At 31.9% G+C, this 24,859-nt stretch overlaps 1 protein-coding gene across 1 annotated transcript; it reads right to left on the bottom strand.

Moving 5' to 3' along the window:
* Nucleotides 1-12,026: 12,026 nt before the first annotated feature.
* On the bottom strand, nucleotides 12,027-24,208 carry LOC135949543 (peroxidase). Its single transcript, XM_065499134.1, has 7 exons — nucleotides 23,587-24,208; nucleotides 17,063-17,768; nucleotides 16,828-16,993; nucleotides 16,580-16,753; nucleotides 15,504-15,702; nucleotides 12,452-12,557; nucleotides 12,027-12,119 (listed from the first exon to the last, which is right to left on the bottom strand). Exons 1-7 carry the CDS (start codon nucleotides 24,113-24,115, stop codon nucleotides 12,047-12,049), a joined length of 1,953 nt encoding a protein of 650 aa, XP_065355206.1. The 5' UTR covers nucleotides 24,116-24,208; the 3' UTR covers nucleotides 12,027-12,046.
* Nucleotides 24,209-24,859: the final 651 nt, after the last annotated feature.

The raw sequence follows: 24,859 nt of genomic DNA, 5'->3' as shown, positions 1-24,859 counted from the left end.
TGAATTTTGTGTATATACCAACATTTTTAAGTGATTTAAGCACGTTAAAGTGATTTTCGGAAGCGGGTCTATATGGGAGCTATGAATAATTATGGACCGATCGTAACAAAATTTGGTGACATGAATTTTGTATATATAAAACTTATTTGGAGCGAAATTTGTGTAGATACATATATAAATTAAAGATTTATGACCGATAATGTCCAATTTCGAGAGGACATTTGTATAGGGGCTAGGTGAAATAATGGACCGATTTCAGCCAGTTTCAATAGGCTTCGTCCTTGGTCCGAAAAAATTATATGTACCAAATGTTATCGAAATATCTTCAAAATTGCGATCTGTACTCTGCGCACAAGGTTTACATGGACAGCCAGCCAACCAGCCAGCCAGACGGACGGACATCGTTTAATCGACTCAGAAAGTGATTCTAAGTCGATCGGTATACTTTAAGGTGGGTGTTAGACCAATATTTTTGGGCGCTGCTCACATCTGCACAAACGCATAATATCCTCCCCACTATGGTGGTGTAGGGTATAATAATTGTTCTATTAATTATACCCTTCACCATGAGTGACCAAGGGTATATATTTAAGAGATTTTAACTTGTTCGAATAATTCGATCACACGTTTAAAATTAATCGAATAATTTTAATTTTTGTAAGAAAGTAAAGAATGATGTTTTGATGTAGGCTTTTTAATATTTTATTGTTAAAGAAAAACAATTATTATTGATTGTTTAAAAAACATTCGAAAAAAAAGTTCATCAATTAATTTTCATCAGAAATATTCTGATCAGATTCCCTCCCGAACAAACAATTGACTAGCAATCTTTAGTTTCCGTTTCGGAACTATGTTTTAAAAAATGTGAGATAGTTCGACATGATCCTGAATTCAAGTACAATATAAACGTATTAAAAACTTTTTTACGTCATTCATTAATTCGAGTTTTAAAATGAGTAGCCTTCGTCTATTTCAAAGTAATCATTATAAATAAATATCATCCTCAATATCACTTTCGACGACCATTTCAAAATCACATACGCCATTACTTTCAACACCACTTTTATATAAGTTAATATATGTTCCCACCACGGCCGCACCGTAATTTTTCTGTTTCGAAATCAATTCCAAAATCATTCAGCCTTTTTTTTTACTAAATAACAAATATTTTATTCATGGGCTCAAGTCCTAAATTAAACATTTTGATAGACTTGTTTAAATGAAAAATTGACCACGACCACTTTTTCGATTGATCTAAAAACGGCTACACCGATTGGCTAATTTTTTGTTTAAATGTTAATGTAATCCAATTTAAGTTTTTACTGAAAGAAAAATTTACCATTTATCCAACGCACACTGTTTTTTTTTCTGTTTCTTTTGGCTCTAATACTCTAATTTAAAAGCAATTGAATTGAAATTTGTTTTGTAAACATTTTTTATACTACCAAGATTACCTGCCAAGTTTCATATGATTTGGGGCACTATTTCATATAGCCGATCTGGCCTTTCCGACCAATTTGCCCCAACTTTTTGGTTTATAAAGCTATTGAAGTGAAATTTGATTTTGTATACATTTTTTATGTTCCTAAGATGACCTACAAAGTTTCATATGATTTGGAGCACTATTTCATATAGCTGGAATATATAACCGATTTACGTTTCCACTAAAAATATAATTTTTAAATTTTGATTTTTTCGAAAACGAATTACACTTTGGTTAATAACTTTTCACTTACAACTTTTTGCAACTCTTTGCCATGCAAAAGTACTGATCCACGAAACACAACTACACTTGTTAAGCTCATTCTAAAGATACATATAAACAAAACACGGTACAATTGGACAAAAACACTTAACAACGTCACAAACATTGGTAAACTATAGTTTTACATACCAGGACAAACGTTTTCCATATTAATCCTTTTCACTTTTGTGTAAACTTTCGCCAGAACAAACAATCAAAGTTGCAAAATTTTCCCTGCCAATTTCACACAAAACGATAATAAGCTTTCTTTAACAGCGCGCAAACAGAACAGTATTGTTCCACATGTTAAAGTTAAATATTTTTTTTCCTAACAAGGGTGTTTAAAAATTAAAAATCAACAAAATTTTAAAATACTTAAACAAAAAAAAATTTACTTTATGCCAAAAAAACGAAAAAAAAACAGTATGCAACGATGAAGTCACTCAATTTTAAATTGACCGTTATGTTAGTAGTAACAAAGCAATTTGGAGCATTTTTTCATTTGCCATTCATGAAAGATATCCAACAGTTGTTCATTTAGCCGCATATCTTTAAAATGGTCAAAGTGTACTTTACTGAGGATAATGTATTACAATGAGTTAATCGACAGTCATCTACAACATTGATTTTTTGAAATGTGCCGGAATGATAAATTTGACCGAACGCTGCTATATGTACTCAGAAATGCCAAGATGTTATACTTGGAATCAATCGTCAAAGAAATTTCAACGGCGGAAACAAAGAAATCCAGTTCCAGGTTTCCGCCATTTATTTTCCAACGACGCATTAGGTCCATCCAAGAAACGGTGAGTGTTTCTATTTGCGTTTGCAAAGTCAAAATCCGAACTCATCCGAAAGGTGTTTGCAAACATTGCACAAAATTACAATAATCACGAATGGTTGAGCAAACGTGCTATATTGGCTGCGAAAAACATTGATGTCGACGAATTGAATTTTAACCCAGATATGCCGACTGTACTACGTGTAGTTCTTGTTTACAGGATACGTCACGTGTATGAAAATACCATTATTCTTTGTTCATATACTTAGTACTCACCAATACCTCATGGGAGATAGTGTGATCGCATTATTTTTTGCTGCTATTTTTGAGTTATTGAATTTGTGATATTTTCATAATGCCCATATTCAGTCATTATGGACATATCTCGTTTGTATGGAAAGTAAACTAATTAACTGAGAGTATATACCGATGTCATGAGAATTTAATAAGTCAAAAAGATTAGTAAATTTGCGAAATAATTACTGTTTAATTCTAATATCATTGAATTCAGAACAGTGAAAGATAAGATGCTCAGAATTGTCGATCATTTTACAAAAATCACAAACATCAGACGATCTCTTACGTATCATGTGAAGGTAAACGCCACTATAAGAGCCTATTAATAATCTTGATGTCAAATGGATCCCAACCAACACCCCTGTGCCAAGGTCTTAAAGGTATTTCATTGAAAAGAGAGAAGAAGAAGCGTCCAGACACTTGAGATCTGGTCCTGTAGAAATCCAGCCACTCCTGATTAAGAAAATTCCTTATCCTCACAAGTGCATCCCCATATGGAAATCTTACCTCTAAGGGAGCGCCAAGAGAAACGGCCTGTTTGGCCAGGTAATCTACCCTCTCATTGAACCAAACTCCAACATGGGCAGGAACCCATACTATATGTACCTCAAGGATATGAGAATCAACTATAGAATTAACAATATCCGATACTCGAACTAGCACGTTCCAACAAAATACACGCATTTCTACTATCAGTGTAAATAAGACAAGACGCGAGTTATTATCCTCAATGGCTATATCAACAGCCCTTTTAATGGCAATTAATTCTCCAGACTCTGGACAAAAAGAAACGTCCAGTGAGAAGATTAAAAACAGCACATCCAGTGCCATTGTTCATAATCGATGAGTCAGTAGCAACCAAAGTAAAATTCCTCATTTTATTGAAAAGGACCTCCTTCGGAATACCTCAGTTCCTGTTAAAAGATGACTCAATAATAATTCTAATTTTATCACTAGTGCCACATTCACCTAGTGACGGAATCGAGTCAAAAATAGCCTTGTATTTCCCGTAGACAAAAGAGTAACTGTTCTTAAGATATGAGAGTGCCGCTCTAATCAAATCCATAAGATATCAGTTATAACACGCAACCTTTAGAAACTCCTTGGACGCAAAATAGACCGATATTAGATGAGGTGGCAGTTCATTGGCCAATACATAAATGAGGGACACAGTCCTAGACAACGTCTTAGAAAGGTCTGAAAGGTCTGAATCTTCCTGTCAACATACCTAGGGGCGTGGGCAGAAGTAGATCTCGCATACTCAATCTTACTCCTTATAAAAGCACGATATAATCTCAATCCAATCTGAGGCCTTAGACCTCCTCTGATGCCCGATAACTTCTTGAAAAGATTGGTAGCTGAAGAGGATTCCCTCAAAACACGATCATAATGATCATTAACAGTCAAAGTATTTCTGATAGTCAGACCAAGAAACTTAAGCGAATTCACCTGGGTAATAGGACAACCATCCACAGTGAGTCCCATATCAAAATTAGCCCGTCTGCCAAAAAACATACATTTGGTCTTTGATGAATTAATACGCAAATTAAGGGAGGAACAGATAGATCGAAATTGACCAACTTTGGAATCAAGGTTAGATACCGCCTGGTCAAAAAAAGAATCAAAGGAGAGAATCAGAAAATCATCCGCATACTGGAAAACCAGGGTCCTATCATCCTCAAGAGAGTGAATACCAGCAGTGTATAGTGATGAATTAATACGCAAATTAAGGTAGGAACAGATAGATCGAAATTGACCAACTTTGGAATCAAGGTTAGATACCGCCTGGTCAAAAAAAGAATCAAAGGAGAGAATCAGAAAATCATCCGCATACTGGAAAACCAGGGTCCTATCATCCTCAAGAGAGTGAATACCAGCAGTGTATAGGTTAAAAAGTATCGGACTGAGGCAACTTCCCTGAGGAAGTCCATTAAAAACACTGACGGACATATTACCCATACACAGCTCCCTTTCAGATAGAAAACATGATATCCAATCAATCAAATTCAACGAAATAGCCTGATTGAGTAGAATGTTTCTATACTAGCGTAGTATACTACATGTGTGTCAATCTATACTATAATTAAACCATCAAACACTATGCTGTAAAGCTGGTTCGTATACTATGAATATGTACGTGGTATACATATCGTGGTATAGAAACCACATGTGTGATAGGGATATTAGTATGGAAACATTCACACAGTCGTAGGCATTGCTGATATCAATAGATGCCAACACAACTCTCAAACCTGTTGACTTGAGATATGACAACCTGAAAAGAAACTCATTCAAACACGTTGTCGTCGACATTCTCCCTCTGTAAGCAAAGGAACGAGCAGGTAAGACTCCCAAAGCATCGACAGCCGTAGTCAACCTTTTCTTTACCTCATATTCAACAACTTAAAAAAAACTGAAATTATCTAGTGAAACATGCCTCTTGGGAATGGGAACAACCTTAATCTTCCTCCAATGTGGATGCAAAGTACAATCAAGAAATAAGTTATTGAAAACGTGCAAAAGAGACTCCTTAGATACAACAGACAAGGATTTAACCATATCATAAGTGACTCGATCCAGACCCCCCGCAGAGGCTCGTTTCCTTGAGTCAAGAACATCAGTGAACTGCTTAAATGAGAAAGGTGTAATATTCATATCCGATGGCCTAGAAGATCCCTACATGAAACTTGATCCGCCAAATGCCTCAAGAAAGAACCATTAGCATCATCATCCCACATTCAGGGTCCATTGGAGTTGTAATCCTTCAAACTATTGACAAAACGCCATGCAGCAGCAGTATTTGGTTGATTATTCACTTCCTCTATTCTTTTTATTAATCATCACTTCTAGCTTTCCGAGCCGCCAATTTCCAGGCATCCGAAGCATTTACAGTAATCCTCCAGATTCTCCTGTGTTGGATACTTAAGAGCCTTACTCCTTGCTGCAATATGTTTCCTGAAGAGACATGAAAGACCACCATTCCATCAAGCCTTGGGCACAAATTTACCGGACTTGAATGTTGCATTAGAAATTTCATTCCTAAGGGAGTTCATAATACAATCCATATCTGGTTCCAGTTCTATTGTCGACATATTCTGCAAGAGTCTGCGTTTAGAAAGAAATTTGGTCGGTGAAACCGCTACATCACCAATCTCAATAATAATAGGAAAATGATGGGAACCACCAGACCACATGGAACAAGTCCGCCATTGGACTGACTGATTTAGTCGCTATCTAAATGAGGAAGAAAAGTGATGGAACCATCATTCAAACATACAAAATCTGATCGACTGAAAATGTCTCTAAAACAACATCCTCGGGAAGAGTCCAGCCTGTCACCCCAAAGGGAATGACGAGCGTTGAAATCTACTCCTATTATAACATTGCGCATGCCCTCAAGAAAAGACAATAAACGCGACAATTCAGCTGCACAAGTACCAGTGGATAGACTGGGTGAAAAGTAAATCGATACAAAAGTAAAGTTTGGGTCCAAATTAAGGGTTTTTACAATAATCACATCCAAATTGGTTGAAAAACCAATCCTTCTGGCACGTATAGATTTCCTGACGCATATGGCACAACCGCCATAATTATCAGGACGAGTTTTGGAAAAAATATTGTAATTCAAAAGTTTACAGTTGGGATCTGAATCGTCAACTTTTAAAATCTCAGAAAATTAACAAACATCAACGTTATAATTGTTGATGTAAACTCAATGGAAGACTTGTTTGATCTTAAACTCTGGACATTGTGCTGTAAAATCTTTATTATTAATTAGAAGGAGAAGACGATGGATCACCAGGTGTAATTAAATCAGAAAGAGCATTAGATATTTTATTGTTGAAATCATTAAGTACACGAAGGTGGGAACCACTGCAATCCTTGGTAAAGAAATCCTTAACAAAAGAAGAGAATTCAGCAAAGATTTTCTCAAAATCCGAAACCTTAGCTTTATTCTCCCTGTAAATCACCGGCATAGAAGGGTCAGTATCAACAGGTTGAAGAGGTACATAATTAGGTACATGCCTAGGTGGTGGAGGCTTCGCATACACTACACGATTATACCTCCGTCTGGTAAGAATCCTATTAACTTCCTGATCCCTATCCTTCACAGGGGTAGACTTAGCCACCGGTAGGGATGTGAAATTCCCATCATATTCATTAAATATATCAAACTGATTAGTCGAATATGATTTTATCACCTCAGTTCTAGAGAGGTCATAATTTTCAAAATATCATCCTCCTCGCGCCATTTGGGACACAATTTCCTATCTCTGCTGGAATGAGATAGACCTCCACACAAAAGACACTAATGCAATTGCCATCACAAATCTCATTAGAACAATTCAAACATCTCTTCTTGGAACGACAACCTTTTGATGTGTGACCAAGGCGACCATAATTGTGGCATGGTAATATGAGAAAAATCCAAAATAATGTGCTTCGAAATAGGCGAAAACCAATCTTCACAGAGTACGTTGGCGTTTCCTTACCACTGTCCTTATCCTTCTTAACAAACCTCTTAGCAGACACAATATCAACGTCAGAAGTTGCAGACTCAAAAATATAATCGTCCGACAACTCCAAGGGAATGCCATGAATCACTCAATAAGAATAAACAAAGGGATCTGGAATAAAAGCCTTCAAACCAATCTGACTCAAATCCTTATCAACAAATTCATTAGCAGCAGAATCAAACTTAATGCGGTACAAAGTTCTACCTACAGGAGTGATAAGACGAATGCCATTAACTTCTACCTTCCTAATCTTCTGATATAGAAAAGGAGAATTACGAATTTTCTCACTGCCAGGGTCAGCATTAGAGGAATCAACCAAAACTAAGAAATCACCCTCATGATCCCCCGGGTAAAAATTTTGTCTAGAAATTATAGTTTCACCCTGAGATACCCCATATTGTCCATTGGGTACAACCTCAACTTTATTACATACCTCCGGAACTACATCCATTCTAGCGCATCTTGAAGCCGCCATTATAGATCTCAAATTACTCAAAAACTGAGGTACAGTGTAATCTAAATTCGTCAAAGATGAACTGAGATCAGATGGAGTTGACGATTTTAATGAGGTTACCTTGTTGTTCTTGGCCAAAGGTGCCGAGACATCAGGATTAGAATTTGTTCTTTTCACATTAACACGCAAGGTAATGAGGTTACCTTGTTGTTCTTGGCCAAAGGTGTCGAGACATCAGGATTAGAATTTGTCATTTTCACATTAACACCCGACTTTCTACAATCAGTAATCAAATTCGATTGAAAGAAATTTTCGAAATCCGGCTGTGATGATGCGTGAGCAACAGGGGACGCGTCGTCCCCATCCTCGAGATTTTTAACACGCAACTAAGATATTAATAATCACGTAAAAATTTGGAAAATAAACACCAATTCAAATAGAAATTACAGATCTTTGTAGGAAATTCCACAGTAAAAAGTAACTGTAAACACTAACACGCTTTTTTTTCTCTTAAAAAACAACCGTACGCCACAAGCGAATAAACCAACCACGTCTTTGTAATAACACCAGACTTGCGGTAAAAATCCTGATGAATAAACTCATCGAAACAACAATACTTAATGGTAAGTACAAAGGAGAAGCCGTTTTGATACCATTGATCCGACATGTCATTCGATTTTAAACGCTTGCAGTTTCCGTTACGGCTTGCATTCGCAACGACAATTAACAAATCTCAAGGGCATTTATTGCATGTTTGCGGCATTAACCTTGAAAATCCATGCTTCTCCAATGGTCAATTGTATGTCGCCTGTTCCCGTGTCGGAACAACATCAGCATTGCAATGAACAATCGAAAAGTATTTTTATATTTGAATTGGTTAACTGTACATCGATCTTTCAATCAAAATGTAAATAGAACACCATAATCACAGGGAAGAACTAGAGGCGTAACTGAGAGTAAAAATAATTACTCTCTCAACTTTTATGGCTGACACAACAACAAAATACAGTGCACTAATGTAATGTAATGTGAACTAATTAAAACCAAGGGGGTTCATGTTAGCGAAATTGTTACATGCTTGAACGTGAAATTCTTTTATTATTAACTGCTTTATTAAAATTTAAAACTAAAAATATTAATTAATATTCGAAAATGAGATCACGAGAAAATATCCATTGAAATAAAACTACATAGAAAATAAAATTACTCATTCTTTGTCATACAACAAAATTAATTTAGAGGATACAAACACATTTTTTATATAAACTTTAAAAATCTAATTAAAAATACGTATTTCATTCTAAATTCGCTAATAACTTGGCCAATAAGAGTTTAATCAAGCAAAAGATCTCGATCTGTGATCTCTCATATTTCTGGCCAAAAATCAATTTTTTATATAAAAACTCACAATATCTAAATTCGCTAATAACTTGGCAAATAAGCGTTTAATCAAGGAAAGGAGCTCGATCTGTGATCACTCATATTTCTAAACAAAAATCAATTTTTTTTATGTAAAAACTCACAATATCTAAATTCGCTAGTAACTTGGGCAATAAGCGCTTAATCAAGAAAAGGAACTTAATCTGTGATCACTTACATTTCTGACAAAAAATCGATTTTTTATATAAAAACTATCTAAAAACTATATCTAAATTCGCTAACAACTTGGCCAATAAGCATTTAATCAAGAAAAGGAGCTCGATCTGTGATCACTCATATTTCTGACAAAAAATCGATTTTTTTATATAAAAACTCACAATATCTAAATTCGCTAATAACTTGGTCAATAAGCGTTGAATCAAGAAAAGGAGCTCGATCTGTGATCACTCATATTTCTTAACAAAAAATCGATTTTTTATGTAAAAACACAAAGTATCTAAATTCGCTAATAACTTGGCCAATAGGCGTTGAATCAAGAAAAGAGTTCGATCTGTGATCACTCATATTTCTGACCAAAAATCGATTTTTTATATAAAAACTCAAAATATCTAAATTCGCTAATAACTTGGTCAATAAGCGTTGAATCAAGAAAAGGAGCTCGATCTGTGATCACTCATATTTCTAAACAAAAAACGTTTTTTTATATAAAAACTAAAATATCTAAATTCGCTAATAACTTGGCCAATAAGCGATTAATCAAGAAAAAGAGCTCGATCTGTGATCACTCATTTTTCAGACCAAAATTCGATTACTTATATAAAAACTTGAAATATGTACATTGATTTACATGTATTCTGTTGTTGCAAGACTTAGGTTTTTGACAACCAACTTAGGTTCTTTGTCTCTCAGTAGCGCTTTTTGTATATTTTATTCTATGTCCTATATGAATACAAATTATTATTCAACAATACGTTTTTATACCCTTCACCTTCGTGAGAAGTTTGCTATTTAAAATCAGCAAAATCGGTCCATAAATAACGGAGATATGGGCAAAAAACCGGGACAACCTCGAGTTTTGAATTATTTTTGATCTATATCAGGATTACTAAGTCATTAATATAGACAATATGGATATCTAATGAAAGATATTTCAAAGTCCATTGCAACGATGTAGATAAGGCTATAGTAAGTTGGACCTACAATGGGTCAAAATTGGGAAAAATATTTTTTAACACGAATTTTTTTTCCATCAAAAAATTTTTTTGTCATACATTTTTTTTCCAAAAACAAAAAATTTAAAATCTAAAAAAAAAAAATTTGAAAAAACTTTTTTTAAAAAAAATTAAAAAACAATTTCAAAAAAAAAAATTTTGAAAAACAGTTTAAAAAAAAAAATTAAATTTTGTTTACCTAAAAATATTTAAAAAAATGTATTTTAAAGTATAATTTGGTGAAGGGTATATAAGATTCGGCACAGCCGAATATAGCTCTCTTACTTGTTTTTTTCTTTTTAACTATTTTTACCCATTTCAAACCGCTTCTTACAAATTCACAAATCAAACACAAGCATTTTTTAATATGGACAGGACAGCGTCTGTCTAGCTAGCTGTCCAGCTAGTTCTAAATAAAATTGTGCGAATTATTCGTTATTCGAAAATGGTAATTTTTAAGTTGTTCGAATAATTATTCGTAAGAAATTATTTGATTAATCGAACGATCATTATTCGAATGAATACCCTAGTATATATGTATATGTTTGCCATTCCGTTTCTGTGGTTTTGATTTGCTACCCCACAAAATATATATATTCTGGATCGTTATAGATAGCGGAGCCGATATAGCCATGTCCGTCTGTATGTTGAAATCAACATTCCGTAGCCCGCAAATAACTTACATATATGATTCATACATCAATATATCCGGTTCGGTTGATATTTAAAATCGAGATATAAGGAAAAAAAGGACAACCTAGATTTTTGACCAATTTTTTTTTTTATCAATTTCTATATTACTAAGTCATTATTATAGACAACATGGATATCTAATGATAGATATTTCAAAGACCTTTGATACGGCATATATAACGCCATAGTAAGTCGTACAATGGGTCAAAATCGGAAAAAGTATGTCTTAATCCAATTTTTTTTACTCGTTCATGGCCTCAAAAGATGAGCAGTTCTTTTGGCTTGGAATTCATATGTTGCCAGAAAGATGGAATAACGTCATAGCATATTTTTAATAAATGTATATTGTAGAAATGGTATACTTTGGTACGCACTGTTAGCAAGGGAGCAAGGGCATTTGCATTAAATTTTTCACAAAAAATTGTATACATTTATTGTCAAGTTTGGTACTGTGTATTCACTTTAACAATCATTTTAAGACATTACATTATAATCTTAAATGTTACTTTAATATGTATTTTTTAAACCACAATTATTCTTGAAAAAAGTCTCAATAAATTAACTATACAATTATATTTTTTATTCATTTTTGTTTATTTCTGCACCGTAAGAATATATGTATACCATTTTTTTAGTTATTCTAGGTACAATTACCTTTTTTAAATTCAGGATATATGGGAGGTAGGCGTGTCCTTTTATTTATTATTGGACTATCAGAGACCAACATATCAAATTTTATTTATCATTCTACCATCACTCCTATATTTTTGCTGATTCGATAAGTGGGAACAAAGCAATGTTCTCCAGGCTATATTCATAATCACCATTGGAGATAATTTAGTAATTTAATGTATAATGCGATCCATAAGATTTTATAAATAAAAGCCTTTTATTTTATAGTAAAAAATAAATTAATATAAAAAATATATAATTAAAATACCCGGTCTCGTTTTTTTTACTCGACCATTTTTAATAGTGTACATTGTCCTTCCATAATCTAAGATCCAGTTGGGGAAAAGCCTTGCAATTTATTAAATTATTTCTAAAAAATATAAAATAAATAAATTGTTAAAATTCTTATGTATGTATATAATAATATAAAAAACAATACATATACACACAGTTACTAAAGTATACGTACGATCGACTTTTTGGGCCTTTTTTTAAAAAAATCTATATATTTAAAAATACAAGGCCTGACTCATTCATTCACTCACTTACTCATAACTGATGAGTAAGTGAATGAGTGAGTAAGTGAATAAATGAGTCTGGCCTTGTATTTTTAAATATATAGCTTTTTAAAAAAAGGCCCAAAAAGTCAATCGTACGTATACTTTAGTAACTGTATGTATGTATATGCAGAATATAACTTACTGGTAATTAGGAAAGACAAATACATTTGATTGGATGCATTGTAAACTGTTTCCATTAGCGCACAAAATACTTGCGAAACTAATTTTTCGTATTTCAGCCAATTGCTCTGTGAATAGATTAATATATCAGAAAAATTAGAACGTGTATTATAATTGTATCGGATTAGAGACTCGTAATCGGGTAAACCCGAATTGAAACTGGTAAAATTGATATTTTACTAAAGTAATCCTGAAACTTTATCTTCATAATTAACGGAGTTCATTCGCATTGCAAATGCAAAATTTTATAGCGTTTTGTGTGTATTTTGTTTTGTATGAAATTTTGCATTTGCAATGGTGCAAGACTGTTCGCACTTTATACTAAACTCAGGTATTGTAAAGTTTTACAACTATATAGGGGAGAAGGGGGCATGTTTAAACAGGAGCACCTTTGAACAATGTTAATAAAATCTCAGTTAACAATTTTTTCCGCAACGTCAACAACTTTCGCTAGTTTTTGTTAGTCGTCGACCGAATGTAGTTGGGTGATCATATTTTTGCAGTGCAACTGTAATTTTTTTAATTTTTTTTTTTGTAATGCTATGTTCACACTTCCGGTATATACTCTCAGTTAATTAGTTTCATTAAGGAAGCTAACATTCGAGATCGTTTTTAAGTTTAAGGAAATAATCAACCATTAGTCATTAACAGCGTAATACTAGAGGAAGTAGACATTTTTCAATGCCCAACGTTTTTCCCCAGTGTTTTTTTTCCTTCGTGTCCTTTTTCCTTTTGCCATCAGCTCAATTTATTAAAAACCAAAAAAAAAATGTTTTAAACGCGTTGAAGCTAAATTTTGATTAAGTTAATCAAAGCCGTTAACATTACATTTGAGATGATTAAGTAGGCACTAAAATGATTAAGTTGACAAATAATAAACAACAAACTAATTTATATTTCTTTAAGGCATTAAATGTGAAAATAAATACTTTATTAAATATGTCAGCAGATTATTTTAAACTTTTTAATTATGAAATTGTGAACATTGATGATTATTTAAGGTTTTTTAATGAAAAAAAAAACTTCTGTCAAAATTTATTTATCGGTACTACACTGAAAGGTGGCCGATGCTACATTATAGTCGGTTTGATTTTTTTTGATTAATGAAGGGATTATGTTTTAATCATGTCAATTTGAAGTGATTAACAAATCATTTAAAAGTATTGATAATCATTTCGATTTTGAAGTGATTAGAGCTTAATCACGTTTGAGATGATTAACTCTGCAAATGTGAACATAGTATAAAAAAGTGTTTTCTTTCGTGAAATAAATTTATTATTTTTATTTTTAAATGTTTTTCCTAATAAATAAATCGAATTTATTATATATAATGAAAATAGAACTGTTTATGGTAGTTTTGTACATAAACGCTATAAGAAAAAAATGGTGTTCAAAACTGCCCCATATGGGGGCACATTTGAACACAATGTCTTCATCCAATAAAAAAAATTTAAATCGAACTATTAATTTTTAATTATTTAAAAAGTCAAATAATTCAAAAATATAAATTTTTATAAGGCTTGAGCCAAAAAGTGTTCAAAGGTGCCCCCTCTCCCCTATTGTTATTTTCTCAATTTGTATGTAATATTTTTGGCGGTTCGTATTAGTGAAGCACGAACACTTATTTGAAGTGTCGATAAAAAAGTAAAATTGTCCGCTAATACATCCTCTTTAGGGAAATATTCGAAAATTCTGAGAGCGGTCATGTCGAATATGTCGCAACAGCAAAACTGTACGTAGTATTGCATGAACAATAGGCCCACAAAATATATTGAACTTTTTAGGCACCAAAGGCCTAAATCGAATAGAATGGTCCTAGACGAATAGACCTTTAAAATTTATTAAGAAAAAATGCGGTTGTTTAAAGTTGTTAAAATCAATCGATAAAAACGATTTATAATTTCTTAGACAGTTTGAAAAATATTTGTGGAAAAGTTTTGGTTCTAAAAATTACACGAATCTAGTGTGTTCGTAAGAAACACTACCTGATAATTATGATGTAAAATAGGCATAATTCACAAAATTCAAATATACCGGAATAATCTAAAATACATACTTCAGCGAATTCTAAACAGTGGAAGAATTGTTTTGAATATCAAACTCCATACCTACAAGTAAGAAAGTATGGTCGGTCAAGGCCGACCATATAATACCCTACACTAAGTAAATGAGCAAAAACATTTTTCTTTTAAAATTTCAATAATTTATATTCGTAAGTGATTTTCGAAATGGGCCTTATATGGGAGCTATGACCAATTATGGACCGATCACCATGAAATTAGGTCGTGTGATTATTGTCTATATGAAAGTTATTTGTGTTGATTTTTATCTCAGTTTTAAGAGATTTATGGTTGCTAAAGTGATTTTCGGCAGCGGGCCTTATATGGGAGCTACGACTAATTAAGGACCGATCATCATAAAATTAGGTGACATGATTTCTGTATATATAAAACTTATTTGGAGCGAAATTTGTGTAGATACCTATATGATTTAACCATTTATGACGGATAAAGTTCGGGAGGTCATTTGTATGGGGGTTGGTGAAATAATGGACCGATTTCTGCCATTTTCAATAGGCTCCGTCTTTATTATATGTTCCAAATTTTATTGAAATATCTTCAAAATTGCGACCTGTACTCTGCGCACAAGGTTTACATGGACAGCCAGCCAGCCAGATGGACGGACATCGTTTAATCGACTCAGTCGATCGGTATACTATAAGGTGGGCGTTAGACTAATATTTTTGGGCGTTACAAACATCTGTACAAACGCATAATACCCTCCCCACTAAAGTGATTAATGAATTTGCTGGAATTAACTAATTTGAATTAACCACTTCACTTCATCCACCATGTTTAAATTCGCCTTGGAATTAGAGCAAGTTGTTAGCTATTGCAAAAAATGTTCAAGGTTGGCTACCTTTTACTCTAAAATGCCGTTACCGAATTAATAAAATAAAAATTAATAATGATTATAATCATTAACTTGAACAAATGTTGTATAATAATATTTACCTCTTGTAAAACCGGAATTTCTGTCCTCGTGTTCATAGAAGAAACGATCCGCTACGCGTGTTTTAAAAAATTGTTTTCCAATAATACATTGGAATGTTGGACCTAACATGGATTCACTAGAGTGTCTTTCATATGAACCGCCAATAGTCAAATCAATATCATTTGGAGATGCATAAAACTTTTTCAGTAATTCAATTTTCTAAAATAAATTAATAAAAAAATAGGTATTATTATTATTATTGATTTTATGTGTGCCCTTAAATACGAGATATAAATATTTATATATGTATGTACATTAGGCATATAACTAATTTTGGCGAAATTTTTGGCATACCACCACGTGATGGCCAATGTTGTATAAGTAATCAAAATCATTTTTTTAGGTCATTTGGAATCAAAAACATCACGCACCAACACCAATTTCTAAAATAAACCAAACTTGTTTTTCTCTGAAAAATTATATAAATAATTTCATAATTTTTTTTGTAAGTGTGAGGACTTCCTCACACTTACAAAATACTACTTCCCTTATTTAAAAATTATGGCCGACTTCATAAACGCAGTAATGCAAAGCAATTACAAGGCAAAGCAATACTTTGTGACATTCATGAACGCATAAATGTTTTGTAAAGAATCATAAATAAAAACAGTTCAAAAATTTAACAGATGCTGCGCATGGACAAGCATTGCCATACAATATTGAACTTGCGACATTGCCAAAACAAAATCTATTGCGTTTATGAACACTATGCATTGCAGTGTTGCTTTTGAAGCCTATCTTTTGAAGTATGTTCGCAGTTATTATTGAAATAAAATATATTGTATTTCAAAATAATTGAAAATATTTCATGAAAAACTTTATTGCGTTTGGTGCGTGAACTTTTTTAACAACCGCGAAAAAGTAATACCGTGATTTTTTATATTTTTAATGCTCTACTCGACTATGCTATGCTAATTTGCATATTTGCAAAAATTGTCAATAGTTATATCCCTAATGTACATATGTATATAGCTTGATAATTAGTGTTGTAATTCAAAAATTACAACTCAAACTCATGATATTGTTTTTTTTATACCTCATCTGGAATTTCATTTAACAAATCCGACCAGTGATATGCTCTTGCTAGGCCACAATGTTCTCTATAATCATTATAACTGGGTAAACCGTAATCTCGCCCTCGTTGAATATCTATGGCCTTTAAGTCAGTACCAAATTCATCAAAAGTCTTACGATCGAAATGATGTTTGAGCTGGTTTTATTAAAACGAAACAAGTAATGTATTTGTATTTAAGCCAAATAATCAGTTTCAATGGTTTATCATACCTCCCGATCCACATTACTGTCCGCACGCTTCTCTAGTTGGGTAGCTAAGCCGCGTATTAGTGAATCAAAGTTGTTTCCATCCATCAGAAGCTTCATGGAATCTTGACGGTCGAAATAGTCACTCAAGCGCATAGTTTGATTGCTATTACGTCCGGAAGAGACCATTCTAAAGAATAATGGAATGCATTAATTAGCACTTCATGTTATTTTAAATATGGACAAATTTAATTCTTACGAAAACCATCCTGGAATTGATTGATGTACATAACGGAACGCAGCAGCAGCATATTCGGCAAATGGTGCAGGATCCAAATTTCCATCATAATCGTTTACATAATCGTAAGGCGAAACGGAATGTATCAAACGATTGGCAATACTATACATGGATCCTAAAATGAGCGGTAGCCAATCGTAGTAAGTAATCTTTTGATATTGAGCTATATTGATTTTTCGTGCTATTTGGAAAACTCTTTCATCCGAATATTGGGGATTTATTCTGGACAAAATATTCGCCAAACGATTGTGTTCTCTGACGAATATCGTTTGCAGAACAGCAATTGTTGGTGTAAATTGATTCCTGTCATCGGGTATGCTGTAGCATTGTTCGTTATTTGCGGGACATTCGCCGTTTAAGCTGGATTTGACTGGTAAAAATTGTTTACTATTGTACCAACTGGTTTTCAGCAAACCACCCTTGTATTGCCGCATTTTTATGTTTTGTTCCAGTGAATTGCCATAAATTGACGATAGATCCAAAAAGGCGGTAGTTGTTGTAATCTTCTCCGCGTAAGGTAAACCACTGGGTGGGCATGCTATATCCTTATCGGATAAACTGCGAGCAAAGCTTAGACACGTTTTACCCGACGTCATTGCGATCGGCCCGAAGGGATGTAATGCGATGGAATAACACATTTTATGCTTCGGATTTGCACAACAATCATCTAAAATATATTAAAGAAAACGTAAAACATATTTTTTTTATATATTATTGTAGAGTTTTATGCAATAATTTTCGAAATTAAAAAATTCTTTAACGTTTATTCATCTCTTTCAGTCCATGTTGTTCAAATAGCAAAATATGAAGCACGTCTAATGACTATACTTACTAATTTCATTTTGTAACTTCCTGGGAATAGACATTAACAAAATTCGAATCTACCTCGTCGAACCTTTTCTTTAATTTATTGAATACATATATTATACTCTACACCAACAGAGTGGGGTGGGGAATTGCGTTTGTACTGATGGATTCAAAATTGACCACAGATTTACTGAACATAAATCTCTGATTTCATGACGATCAGTTAGTAATTAGCCATAGCGCGAGTGCATAAATCTCTTAAAAATATTGCTATCCAATTAAAATTCAACACAAATAAGAGTCATCCTACTAGTATTTATGTACCCTTATATCATAATAACTTTTTATAATTCTGTATGTATTTTGTTTAAAAACATGTTTTTTAATATCTTTTCAACACAGATATTTTAGAGTGTATTTCTGTAATTTTTTAGTGTTTTTAGTTCTATCCATTATCTGGGAGCTTCCGAAATTGATATTTGTACATTTTGGGTAAAAATTTAAGTAGTCGTGGGTTTTTGTGTATATAGCTCAGTAAGCAGTTTTTCAATTCCAAAATTTTGATGCTTAGGTTATAAGGAAGCTTCGGAAAACCCATTTCAACAAATACAAGGAGATATATATGTACACACAGTTACTAAAGTATACGTACGATGGACTTATTGGGCTTTTTTGTAAACATCTATTATATAAAAATTTAAGGCCTGACTCATTCATTCACTCATGCATTCATTCACTGATGAGTCAGGTGAATGAATAAGTCAGGCCTTGTATTTTTTAAATACAATAAGTCGATCGTACGTATACTTTAGTGACTGTGTGTACACTAGGGTATTCATTCGACTAATGATCGTTCGATTAATCGAATAATTTATTACGAATAATTATTCGAACAATTTAAAAATGGCCATTTTCGAATAACGAATAATTCGAACAATTTTATGTAGAATAATCGAATAAAACGAAGTGTGGAATATCTATCAAAATAAATATTTTGTAAGTCAAGACATACAATTTTTGTACTAGAACATTTATTTTGATACTATCCCACTTGCATCCCACTACGAGACCAAAAAGCTTTAAAGGAATAGACCTAAGCTTTCTTTTGAGCAAAAAAAAAATAAAAAAGGGCCCCTTTTGAAAAAAAGTTCGATTTTGCCGAAAAAAAATCAAAAATTGTATATCTTGAGTTACAAAACATTTATTTTGCTATATATCCTACTCGCATCCCACTAAGCGACCAAATAGGTCTTCAAGGAAAATATCTAAGCTTTATTTTAAGAAAAAAAGGGCCCATTTTGAAAAAAAAGTTAAAAAAGTTTTTGATTTTGAAAAAAAAATGTTAAAATTTTTTTTTTTTAAATATTTTTTTTCGAAAGATTGAAGAAATAGCTATCTAAACTATTTGGAACACATTTTGCTAAGAACAATAAGTAATAAGTTACATGGATGAGAAAAATCTCATCCCGATCGGAAGACATCGATTTTAAAAGTTGGTTCACTTGACGTGAAATCCCCCATATATAAATATTACTGCAAGAAGTTACAATTCTAAAAACAAATCTTTCAAAATGTTTAACTTAGGACTTGAAAATAAAAGGTACGGAATAAAATATTTGTTATTTAGCTGGCGAAATATTAGAAGAATCGAAATTAATAATCAAAATTGTGACTTAGATTAAAGTGGAGTTGAATGTGATGGAGAATGTGATTTTGAAACGGTCGTCGAAAGTGATATTGCGGATGACATTTATAATCATTACATTGAAATAGATTATGGCCATGATTTCAAAATATATGTATATAAGTGATGTTATTAACCGCGTACGTAAGTGTTGGAAAATATTTAATTAATCCAATGATAAACACAAAATATTACAAAGTTATGTTCTGTTGCAAGAAAAACATAGAGCTCGTCTTATATATGATGTTAAACATCGATGGACATCTTTGTCTAACATGGTAATAAACCTTTTTCGTATTTATAAGTACGTCAATCATGGACTGTCTGACTTCAAATTAGCCACGTTCACTGACAATGATATCAAAATTTGGATAGATTCCTTTTATTGTGTAATTGCCCAAGACCAATTATCTAAGCAAAGATTCGGCAACGTTGATAGAGCTTGATGTATAATACAATTTATTATAAATAATTTAGAAATAGTGAATAATTAATTTACTAAAGAATTAGTTACTCAATTTAAAACCCGAATTAATGAACGACATAAAAAAGTTCTTAATATGTTTATATTGTATTTGAATTCAGGATCATGTCCAACTAGCTCAAATTGTTTAAAGCATAGCTCAAAAACGGAAACTAAAGGGTTTGCTAGTCAATTGTTTTATTGATTGTTCGTTAATCTGATCAGAATATTTTTGTTGAAAATTTAATAATGGACTTTGTTTTAGAATGTTTCTTAACATTATCAATACTTGAATTGTTAACTTTAACGTTATTTTTTGTTTTTCTTTAACAATAAAATATTTAAAAAAAAGACATCAAAACTTCATTCTTTACTTTTTTAAAAAAAATTTAATTATTCGAATAATTCGATTAATTTTAAACATGTAATCGAATTATTCGAACAAGTTAAAATCTCTTATTCGAATTATTCGTTTTATTCGAACAAGAGAAAAATCGAATAATTCGAATACCCAGTGTACACCGATTATTCGTCTCGCAAATGGATGTTTAAAATAGTGTTACGAAATTGTACTTGAATTCAAATATAACGATTTTAACGGCTGATTTAAAGTTGCATAATGCTTTTAAACAGCAGTGCCTCTCAAACTGTAATATATCTGTGGGTATTATTAACATTGAATTAACATTTGAGTTCAACGTTGCACAGTGGTATAGAAAAAAGGGAAATAAATCTGTAACTTCTAAACGGCTAGTCTGATGTGAATGAAATTTGACATGCGCAAAGAGTTTAAGTTTTGAATTTGGACCACCAGTTGTCCCCAAAGTAGGAGACCTCGGGTATGTTCAATTTTAAAAACGATTCTATTTCTTCGTTTGTGTCCCGATTTAAAAAAATACATATATAGAATCTTCTTGTCGAGTACTACATAAAACAACGTCGTAGCTATCAATTATCTCTTATAGCTTAGGAGATATTCGCATTTGAATATTAAATTTTTAACATTTTTATTTCCCGATTTTCTCCATTTTTCCTTTATAAGACTAATAACAAATTTATATATCAAGTAAAGATAGAATTGCTTAAAAATCAAGACTGAGTCCAAAGTTAAATGCATTTGAATTTAAAAAATTTAAAAAGGCGAAATTTCTAAGAGGTTGTATAAAGAATTTTTACTTATTGAAAAGCTAACTTTACATTAAATATTTTAAATGGAAAAAATTTTAAAATTTGTAATACTGGGGGGATTAGGTTCATTAAAAAAATTCCTATTTTTATGTAAAATTCAACTTTAGGGCAAAAATTCTCAAATCGCATACTCGATATCAAAATATAGTAACCCATTTTAGATTTTGTAATTATTTTGTAAAGGGTTTCGATAATGGATATTATAGCCAAAAAACTAAAAAATACCATTTTTGGGATTTTTCAACACTTTTTTGGGAATTGCGGGATTCCTGATTACAAATTTAAAAAAAAAATATTTTTCCATTTTAAATGTAATGTAAAAGTTCATTAAAAAATGTTCATAAATAAAATTTTTATTTCAAATTGAAATCTTTGTATCTTAGCAAAAACTCAATAAAAAACATTTTTTGTCATATTTTTCAAAAAAGTATTCCATGATTTTTTTAGTTGTCAAAAGTTATATAAAGTCTACATACAGGAATTCAAATTAAATTTTTTTTATTGAAAGCAGTATTTGTAAGTTAAAAGTAATGAAATATATTTGTTAAAAAGATAAATTCATGCTAAAAAATAAAACAACATCACGGGTTTAGCAACATTTCCTATCACGTCCAAAATTTCACCGTTTTTAGAATTTTTGATTCTGAGTCAAAAATAGAAAAAAATGCTTTAAATTAAAGTAAGACAATTATATTTCCTGAATGTAGACTTTATTGGGCTACTCTATATGAGTTTTTATCTTCATAGGATACAGTTAACATAATCGCAGCAAAACACCAATTTAAAATTTTTAAAAATTTTGTTAAACAAATTTCAGAATTTTTTGATCATCACTGGGTATTTATTTAGAACATAATAGGGAATAAAAATGTGAAAAAAGTATGTCAATACCTCCTATAGTTTTTCCGTACATGCGATTTAAATTTAGCTATTTTCGAAAAAAACAAATTTTTTGGCCATATTTTGGCGAATGAGCCGAATTTCCTTACTGTCATGATTTTTAAGTAAAACCAATTCAGAATATATAGTGCAGGTCAATTTAAATATAGTCTGAATGTTTTACTAAAATCGGAAAACGCTAAGCCTCAAATCTTGAGGGTCGAAGGTCAAATTTTTTCAATATTTGGAATTGCTCTTAAGGGTTAAATGCAACCAAAAAAATAAAATAATAATTTGTAAAAAAAATTAAAAAAATTTTATAAAAAAACTGACGGACATAGCTAGATTGTCTTAATGTTTCATAAGAACCCAATTATATATGTATATGTACGCCTTGGTGTTAAAAGTTATATTTTCTTTAAAGAAATTAAAGTCGAGGCGCGTAATATGCATAGTTCCGAAAAAAAAAATTTTTTCTAAATAGTTGTAGAGTTATTCGCATTTCCACTTTTTTCAGATCCCCCACTGTGCGACGTATACAATAGTGTGTCACAAATAAAATTTTTGTTGGGATTCAAGCATATTTTGAAAGCTTATAGGGTAAAGTATTTTTGAGATTTTTTTCAGATTTTTCGGAAGAGGTTTCTCGAGGTCGCTCAAGTCGATTTTTTGCCAAAAATCGGGTTTATGAAAATGGCCTTTTTTGAGTTTTCTTCATAACTTTGTCAAAGCCCACGATTGTCATTACTTTTGAGGAAACATTTTAAAGAAGAATGTCCAAGCTTTATTTTTGTGTTCAAAAACTATTAGTTTTTGCAATGAATTGGCTCATTAAGGTGCCCTACATTACAATTTTTCGTAATTTTTCCACAAATTTTGTAAATAACGCTTTATAACTTTTAAACATTTTTTGAAAATGAAAAAAACTAACAATGCAGTTTGAAAGATCAATAAATTCTTAATAATTTAGGGACAATTTTCTTTCAAAATGTACCAACATCTATCAGAGATTTCTGCTCGTTAAAATGATTTTTGGAAGTGGGCTTTGTATGGGTGCTATGACTAATTATGGACCGATCGTTATACAATTTGGTGACTTTTGTATATATGTATATAACATATTTGTATTAAATTTTATTTTATTTGAATACGAACATTTTTAAGAGATTTATGCTAGTTAAAGATATTTTCGGAAGTGGACCTCATATGGGAGCTATGACTAATTATGGACCGATCGTCACAAAATTTGGTAGGCGCAAGTTTAGCTTATATAAAACTCATTTGTGCTAAATTTGTTTTATAACTGTTGTCTTTATAACTAAGAATGATCGAAGAGAATGTTTTTCATATCAGCGAAATAGTTTTCTTTTCAATATACATATGTACTATGTATGTATATTAACACTCTTTAGAAATACCTTTAAACTCATTTAAATTCAGATGTCAATACATAATATCACTTACCCGGCAATCCTTCTCGATATAACTGACTGATATCGTGGGCTACGAATTGACCAAATTGCATTGTCATTAATGTACGAAAACTATCCGATAACGTATCCTCTCCATAGAGTGATAAGGATAAAACGCGAGGATTGGGCAAAGCATTTCCTGCTGATGATTTGCTGGGAGCATATTGGCCATCGCCGTATTTCGGTCTTAAAATCCGTGAATACCGTGACTTAGCAATACCATAGCCGGGGTACTGGAAATTGTTACAGGAGCCATCATACGTACGAAAGTAGTAATTGCTTGTGTCATTAAAGCACGATATTGGTGGAACAGCACATTCTAATTCGGCCGATTTCATTGCACCCAAATAAGAACTGTACAAATTGTCTAAGGTTTGATCACCATAAATTCCACCAAATACGTCCTTTTTTATATTGTTCGAGCGAAATGAGTTCTGTAACAAAGACTCTATTGCCATGGCTGATAGTCCAGATTCTGGAACAGGCTTTACAATATTTAAATGGCTATTGTGTCCTGGCATGTACTCCTTAATACCTAGTTCGGCTAGAGTATTTCTAGCCGCCAGTGCCGTTAGATCTTCCAAACTTAATGTTCCCGGGTCCTTGAAATGTGTATACGGGCTGACCAATAATGGAAATAATAAAAAAAAAAAAATGTCTTAAATGATTTTCCAATGAGCAATTTGAGTTGCTTACCATCTAAACTGATAACTTAATTTTGCTCCCGATATAATAAATAAGATCAATACGTTGAGTGGAAATGTAAAACACTTCATAATTCCGTTAAGTTACTAAGTGTGTGAACGTTATTATAATTTGAAGCTATACAATAAACATCATTTGTTTATATATTAAAATATATTCTTATCAAAGAATCTTTTATCAATTAAACGAAATTCGTTTCGTGGGCAAATGCAACTCAAAATTCCCACATTAATCACGTACCAAATCTATGCGGAAAATCATATACAAGAGCAGCACACTTTTGAAAGCCAAACAAATAAAAATACACACCATATGTAACAAATATATGAAGTAACTAGTTGGTTAATTAATTAATATAAATGCAAGTAATGCAGCTTTAAATAAGAACTGTTTTAAAATAAAAGATTATGTAATTAACTATGAAATTATTTATACATACATATTTATATTCAAATACGTACATAAAATTAAAACATTCGTAGTAGAAACAATCAACATATCGCACTTCATCAACAAGAGGGTATTAACTCAAAATATTAACAAGAAATTATTTGAGACCA

The sequence above is a fragment of the Calliphora vicina genome, chromosome 1, assembly GCF_958450345.1.
Source record: "Calliphora vicina chromosome 1, idCalVici1.1, whole genome shotgun sequence".
Taxonomy (NCBI): domain Eukaryota; kingdom Metazoa; phylum Arthropoda; class Insecta; order Diptera; family Calliphoridae; genus Calliphora; species Calliphora vicina.
Note: the sequence above shows the minus strand (reverse complement) of the source record. Positions and strands in the feature narration are given on the sequence as shown.